At 39.8% G+C, this 8,208-nt stretch overlaps 1 protein-coding gene across 1 annotated transcript in view; it reads left to right on the top strand.

The window, feature by feature from the left end:
• Window positions 1-8,208, top strand: part of PHACTR3 (phosphatase and actin regulator 3) — a 52,645-nt gene that overhangs the window by 42,924 nt on the left and 1,513 nt on the right. The window contains exons 8-11 of the mRNA XM_009893463.1: window positions 546-601; window positions 4,801-4,862; window positions 5,730-5,870; window positions 7,622-7,698. Coding sequence (XP_009891765.1) covers window positions 546-601; window positions 4,801-4,862; window positions 5,730-5,870; window positions 7,622-7,698 — 336 coding nt within the window. The remainder of the gene's footprint in view (window positions 1-545; window positions 602-4,800; window positions 4,863-5,729; window positions 5,871-7,621; window positions 7,699-8,208) is intronic.

The following is an 8,208-nucleotide window of genomic DNA, read 5'->3' as shown; positions in this document are numbered from 1 at the left end:
CAGGCAGGAGAAGAGCTGCTGGAGTGGTCTGTTAGATGTGTAGTCGGGAAACCACAGGAAAGCTTTATTTCTGGCAAGTCTGCATTTTGTCAGGATGCACCACTGGTGTTACTAGACAAAAGGAAGCCCGCTGCTACATGAGATTAAAAGGTAGAGGCAGTGATAGCTACAGAAGATCACTGTGAAACTCATTTGATAACCACCTTAAATACCCCCTCGAGAGTGAATTTAACTGCTGGAGAGCACTGGTTCCAAGTGACTGTCCGGCAAGTATGGTGACAAGGATGCACGTTCTGAGGAAGCGTTTCACTGACAGCAGAGCAAACTAGAGGAGAACTTCTACCTGCATTGCTGACATTTGGGAACAATAATATAAGAAAGCATTCTGGTGCCAGGAGTCTTGTGTTGTTTTTTTTTCTTCCTGAGTCCTGGAGAGGGATTTTGTAGCCCCCTCCCAGAGGAAAACTCCAACCAGAACTCAGAGTACTGCAGACTTTCCAGAGAACAGGCATGGTACAAAATGTGATTTTGGTGTTTTTCCGCAGGCGACTCAGCCAAAGACCTGCTGTTGAGGAGCTAGAAAGAAGAAATATACTTAAACGTGAGTATTTTTTTCCTAAAGTATTTTATATGTGTTTGTTGAAACCAGCAATTGCATTTCTAGAACATATTATTTTTAAATAGGCAAATTCATTCAGTGAGATTATTTTCTGTTCCTAAAACTTTTAATTTTTCACATGTCCTGGGTTTCAAATAATGCAGGAATCAGAATTTACACTTTGATAAAGGCATGCAATATAGTACAGAAAAGAATGACTTGTTCAAATTTAGGCTTTCAAATAATTTTCATTCTGATTGCACTGTTACAGATGCCTAAGCAGGGAGTGCAATCTCAGTGTCACACAGTGCAATGAGCACTGGACTGTCATTTTTCAAGATGTGACCTGTCATGGGAAACCGTACCCTGAATACCACCAGGGCTGAAATGGAATGGAGAAGGCATCCTTGCAGAGGTGTGATTCTCCTAGCAAGTACCTTTGTTCCTATCATTAGAGACCTTCCCAAAGACAAGTCAAAGACAGACCATTCTGAGATATTGGCGTTATTAGAGGGACAGTTCCAGGCCTGTTACGGATGCTGCCACAGGGGAATGGTCTCAGCATCTCTCAAATAAACACAAGGCATAAACTTGCAACTCTTTTCCTAAAGACTGGTGTTCTGAGCTGGGGAGCAAACAAGGGATGAACAGAATCCCTTTTGGTACAAGTGCTGGGAATCCTCTAAGGGGAAGGTGAGAGAGAGCTTTGAAATTGTCTCCATTAGGAGTATCAGACAGGAGGAAGGGAGAGGCCATCTGCTTGAAGGACAAGAGTACTGCTTCTGTTATCTACATGGTCTATTTAGTGTTGAAAGACAAAAAACAGAATGATGTGAATAGTTTGTTTCTCATTAAACAAGCATAAAACATAAAGGCACCTAAGTTTATGTGACACAAGCAATGCTGCCTATGCTATTTAATTCATACATAATTATTAATGGGGTTGTAATTCACTAGGGAAAAAATTATTTACATTTTATTACCTAAAATTTAATGTCTCAGAACTTTCTTAGTAGTTCATAGAAAAAACCTTATGCTCTTACCATTGAAATTATTGGGGATTTCATTTCAGTTTTAATACATAGGAATTCCATAGTCAACTTACATTGATGGGCATTTTCAGTACTGTTCCACTGCATACGTCGCTCCTGGTAAAATTAGATGTCTCTAACACGTGCATAGCTAAATGAGAAACAGGATACATTCCTTGCAAATGTCAACGGGTGAACCCGGCCTAACTTCACCTGTCATCTACCACGAGAGACAAGAAAAAGCATTAACCCAAAATGCTGAAATATGCGGGGCCAGATTTTCAAGAGTCAGTACCTAAGATCTCTGAAAAACTGTTTCTTTGGGGTTTTTTTCCAGGCTAAGGAAGAGTTGATCTCTACTGAAAAAAATCTGTTCCTTTATGTTTACTTTTTGAAGTGTGCTGGTTACATCCTTAATCTGGGTTAAACTGACCAGCTTTAATAATAAAAAAGTTTGAATACATTCATATAATGAGCTTAGAGAGAGATAAAGCAGCAAGCAGATAAAGCAGAATTAAAGATACTTCCTGAATGCCAGCTAAACATACTGGTCTAGATTTGTATCTCATTTAAAGAGCTCCCAGCATGGAGCAAATTTATTGACTTCAGTTCAGTTGCTCAGGCTTTACGCAGGTTCAGCTGAGATCAGAACCACTTCTATTTTATTTACCTCTTCCATTATTTAAAAAGCTAGGTATCTTGTAAAGAGCTAAGGTCATCACTGAGCTGCATCAGCTGTCATCTTAAAAGGCCGGACAGGTGCAGCAACTCTATTCTCAGTTTTGAGTGAATTTGGAAATTAGTAAAGTCTCCTCTTACTAATCAGGATCCCGACATTCTTGTTAGGGACTTCAAAACCACCTGCACTGGGTCTGACATGCAAAGCGGTAGCAGTACAAATGCCCTTCGGTGAAATCACTACAACCTCCTCCAGGTTGAAGGGTTTGTACAGTTGTGTTCTAAGTCTCCCAACATCTTTGATATTCATAATGCGTACCGCTAACGGAAGCGGTGCTGCCCCAAAGCTGTTTTAAGGATTAATAATTCACATTTGTACAACTCTGCCAAAATGAGAAGCATATTGCAAGCGCCTAAGTGCAACTACTATTTTATTTTAAAACAAATCTCAGTAAGATTTTAAAAAGTGACTTCTTACCTCCCTTTGGGAGATGTTTCTGACATAAAAGTAATACTTAAAAAGCAAGCTTGTGGCCAACTCTTTCTTACAGTTTTGCTGATCTTCTAAGTCCTTTAACTATAAAACACTGCTGGTTTACCACAAAGCCCGGGAACTAAAATCCCCACCCAGGTGTTCACATGTGTTCTTCCTGTGTTCAACAGAAAGCTGACGTTCCCATTCAAGAGGGCAGCATCTCTCAAATCACACTGTGCAATCCCCAGTTCCTTCTTAACACGAGGAACGGTTTCAGTGTCATGCACAGCTAAGAGTCCCCTGAATAACTCGCAGAGCAGCAAAATGAATTACAGTACTGCACACGCCACGGCATAATTGGGAGTGTCGCTGTAGTGAGATTTATAAAGCCAGCCCTCACTAATGAGTGGATCGAGGAGTGGGCAGAGTGATGCTGATGGGAAACCTCTCGGGTTTCTCTCTGCAATAACGCCTGAGCTGTGTAATGCCCTTGCTAGCATTTCCTGTCAAATCTTATTTTTTCTGAAAGAGCTATTTCTTGTATTTCTTGAAGCTGGGAATACACACTGAACCTGAGTGAATGTCTCATCGAAATGTGTCGCTATACATGTTTAGTATATTTGGAAAAGCATTTTCTGATCAGAAATGCGTATTTGTGCTTTTCTTTAGCAATTCTCTCAGTGCATATCACAGTCCTGTCTTAAAAGGCACTATGCCACAGAATATTCTCTTCTTTTAATAAAATCATATAGATAGGAATGTCTACTCTAAAAGGGGTGAATTAAAACTGAATGAAGCATATTAGTAACTTTTTGTGGGTATCTCTACATCTCAGAATACACTTTTTAAAGTCTGTTCTGTTTTTAAACATTCCAGACTTAAAAAGCGGCTCATCCCTGACAGAACACTCATTTTAGCTGTCCTATTCTCTTTTAAATTTCTGTGCCTTGCCACCGTATTGGAATATAGCACATTATAGCATTTTCGATTCATTTGATTTACATTTCTACTATAGCCAGTTGTGGCTACGCACTACTATGTTATTTTAAATAGATACTTACGATTGCATTTCACTGTAATTTAGTGTGCATAAAAATAAGGGAGAAGAATGCTTCATTACTAAAACTATCATTTTGGAAACTCATCTGCAGTGCTATACTTTTTCAAGGCACATTAAAAATCACGTGTGTGCTTTACCACCTAATGCAAGTGGCATAATAAGCTTCACAGTAGTATCTACAGACTCCCAGAACAGCTCAACATTTTTCTCTAGGTCTTCAGCTTTGTTCAGGTCATGGGCTCATGCCTTAATTTAGTAACAGACGGTACTGGAAATAGAAACGCCATTAACTTGTTTCCCAAGGCAAAGGATATATTTCACACAGTGTTACAGCACTCTAGTCTATTTTTAGACCCAGTGTGTAGGAGTTATCACGGCTTGAATGTTAATAGGCACAACACACAAAGGAAGCTGGCTTAGGTTAGAATGGAACGCTACAAAAGAAAAGCCCGTGAGGATCAAGAGGTTCTAATGCCAGTGGCATCTCCCGAATCGCAGAGGGCAAAAGCATGAGAGCCACCGATCACTGTTGGGGCAGTGTGGCCACCGCAGGGTGTAGCCTGAGAATAAGGTAATACAGGACAGAACAGTTTTCCCGGAGTTGCTGCAGTCAGTCTTTTCAGCACCTACAGCAATGAATGGAGAATAAAAACTATGGAATACTTTCATTTTCTAAAGTTTACACAATTGGAGAGTCAGCGCGGCTGCTGTTTTATTAAACCTCCTTGGAACTGGAGTTTAGAGCACAGGAAAAGCTGACATTGGCGCCAGCGTGTTGTCCTTACAGAGAGGTAACTCTGTTCCGGTAGAGAGCCAGCGAGATGTACTGAACTAACAAAACGCACACCTGAGAACCAGCTACTGATTTTTCTGTGCTCTAATTTTTATTGCCTGGAACTTTGGAAACTACCAATCCTCCTCATGAGGAAAGTCATCTTTTTTTTTATATTCTCTGCAGAACGAAATGATCAAACAGAACAGGAAGAAAGAAGGGAAATCAAACAGAGACTGACCAGAAAGGTAAAGTCTTGCAATACCTTCTGTTAGTCTTTAGAAATTTAGCAAAGCTCATATAACTTCAACCAGTCATAAGGGTCATTATTACACAAACCCTCCCTTACTATACATCCTCCTCAGCCGTGTCTGAGACAGCGGTATCTGCTAATATGAACTATAAAAATATCTACATCATCTCAGCTACATGAGACTTAACATCATGTTTACATATAAACCCTAAATCAGAAAATGGGTATTTGCTTGTACACTGCGTATTTTGCAGCTGTGTCGCTAGAAAAGGACTCCTTCATTCTTTGTAGCAATCAGTAGCGGCGCTGACTCCCTGCTGAGCACCAGTGAATTTCTCTTTGCGTTTAAGGCACTCTCAGAATCAGAACCGGCTCTTGTTACCGTTCTGTTCCTGGGAATCCCCACCGGAGTTACAAGCCCAACATGCCCATAACTTGCTAAAGCCAAAGTGAAATTCTTACCATGGGTCCGGTCCTGAAAACCTCACGCAGACAATCTGCCGCTGACTGTAGTAGAAAACCCCAACAGCATATGATATTATACATCGATCATCATAAATTCATTGTGACTCACTCCATCACCTATTGTAAATGCATTTTATCAATATTCAGGTTAAATGTTTTCTCCTTTTGTCCATTATGAAGACACTGTGCTCTAGCCCACAACTCCATTTAAACCATTATCACTCTCCGAAAAATCCTCTGAAGGACTGAGTATTTCCCTGGAATTTCCAAGGGTTTGGGTTTTTTCCCATATACATAAAAGCATACTAAGCTAAGACAGGAAACAGAAAATGTTGCACGTTTTATTGATACGTTTGTTATCAACATTGGTTTTGTTTTACAAAACTCTTTAATACAGCTTAACCAGAGACCTACAGTTGATGAACTGAGAGACAGAAAAATCCTGATTCGATTCAGTGATTATGTGGAAGTGGCGAAAGCACAGGACTACGACAGGCGAGCGGATAAACCGTGGACAAGACTATCAGCAGCAGATAAGGTACCGACATAATTAAAACGACATATTACTGCTTTCTGCTTGCTTTGTCCGTAATGATACATCAGATTCTGCAAAGACATTTAACCCCTGGGACATTAATCTCTGTAAATGTTACCATTATTTTTTATGCTGAAACAACACTGACCGACGCAGAGTGTCATAAAAAGTCCTATTTATAAAAGTGCCTATTTAGTACTATAAAGGCTTCTACCCAGCCCAGCAACGGAGAGAGAAAACAAAAAAGGTGGATCCAATCTTTCTTAATGCTTTAGGGCCGCAACTCAAAATCATTTCCAGCCAATGCACTATTAACATTTATCCTCAGACTGGAATTTTTGTCCCAAATATGCAAATACCATCCACTGTCTCTAAACATGCCAAACCGTTCCTTTCCCATTTCCTGTGAATGCTCATGGAGTCACTTCATCCCACGTTTTCACGAGCATAAACAAACACTCGTTTCTGTTCCATCACACAGCTGCCCGACACCCTAATTTAGCTTTTGCATTTAGGTGCTTGAGTAGTAAAAAAAAATAGTTGCGCATGATTCCAGGTAGGAAAGTTGCTGAACAAGTTGTGGAGTTTCAGGGCTGCAGCCAGCGGAACGAGTCGGGATGCCGAGATAAGTCCTGGGCACAGCCGCAAATAGTGGACGGTTACTTTTGGCTTTGCTCTGAGATGGAGAGCTCAAACGCTTCATTTGCCATTCCAGTGTCTCCCCAGTAAAAGTTGTAATAAATGGTTTTAGAGGAGTCACAGCAAAGGCTCAGTGTGTTTCTGCTCTCTCTCCTGAGCTCACTAAAATGCTGAATAAACTATGATATATTATTCAATGGAGTGATGATTTTGTATTTTCCTTCTGTGTACTGGGTATGTATTAAAATTAGTATTTTCCTAGTTTTACTGTTTTTATATTGCAAACTAGGCAGCTTTATAAGCTAAAAAGAAAGTGGCAGAGTTTGACTGCCTGTCCTGGTGCTGTATGTCAGCACTTCAGGGGCAGGAGTTCGACCATTGCATTTGTGACTGAAAAACTTCTCTTTCAGAGCAGACAAATGCATTAATTTTTCCTTATTTTTCTTTTAATAAGCCAAATCTCTGATATAAAACATGATCCTCATAATTTTAGATAGCTTAACTAAGAAGTACCAAATATATAAGCATCTGTGAAAGCACCAGTAGATTCCAGTTCACTTACAGCTGCCATTTAAACAAAAGAATGCTCTCACTTTGATAGCCTTGAGTTTCATTATATTAAATTTTTCTTCACTTCTGACTGTGCAATCCTATGGATACAGGTGATAACACAGTCTGGACTGGTATTTGCAAGCGGCAATAAGGCAAACAGTCTGATTTTCATTAGAAATAATGACGCACGTTGAAATTCCGTAGAAGTCATCTGACCAATTTCTCAGCAACTTCTCTTAGTCTTTAATAAATTTTAACTGGAATCTTATTTAATGTAAGACAATAAGGACCGTGATTTTATTCCCCTCCCAGAATTGCTTCTGGGCAGAAGTGACCCTGTCATCAATCAGTACTGAACAAGAAGTATCCCATCACCAATCGATACCACGCAGATATCAGTGTCCCCGCGGGTGCAGCGTTGCTGTGCCCACTACAGGTTATTCCTCCTCTAGAAAACTCCTGTTCTGCTCTGCAAGTCCAGTATTGTACAATGCTTATAAATTATGTACAACGCTTATAAATACGAAATTATTTGGTAACCACCTTCTATTTTCAATTCCTAGGCAGCAATTCGGAAAGAGCTAAATGAATACAAAAGCAATGAGATGGAGGTACATGCGTCAAGCAAACATTTGACAAGGTCAGTTTTCCAGCTGTTATTTCCATTGCCTGCTAAAAACAGCCTGCTTGACTCCTGAATCCGGAGATTCTGCTCTTAAATGCTGAATGTGGGAGAAGGATATGCAAAGGAAGCCTTATTTTAAAAGAAAGTGGAAGTATTTATTTTCCAGTTCAGAACCTGGCTTTTTTTTAGTATTATTTTTGCTTTGACTAGCATGGACTGAGAAGCCGACAGACCTTCTCCCAAACATCACTCAGCTTGTATTCTTTGCACTGAAGATTCAAAAGCTATGACAAAAAATTAAGTATAGGGTATAACATAGAAAAAAATATTTTTTTTAAGTAGAAAAACAACTTAATACACTATATAAAGGTTTTAGAATTAAACATGCTTGAGTGTGCAACCTTATTATCGCAAACATTGCAACTTCCCTGCTAGGAAATATGAAATTCTACGTACCATAACGAGACACACACTGCCCTTAAGTGATGCCTTTGATCTGAGGGATTCGGCCTGCAGCGTTCAGCA

This window comes from Charadrius vociferus, unplaced genomic scaffold, assembly GCF_000708025.1.
Source record: "Charadrius vociferus isolate BGI_N301 unplaced genomic scaffold, ASM70802v2 scaffold259, whole genome shotgun sequence".
Classification (NCBI taxonomy): domain Eukaryota; kingdom Metazoa; phylum Chordata; class Aves; order Charadriiformes; family Charadriidae; genus Charadrius; species Charadrius vociferus.
This window is presented reverse-complemented; position numbering and strand designations above follow the sequence as displayed.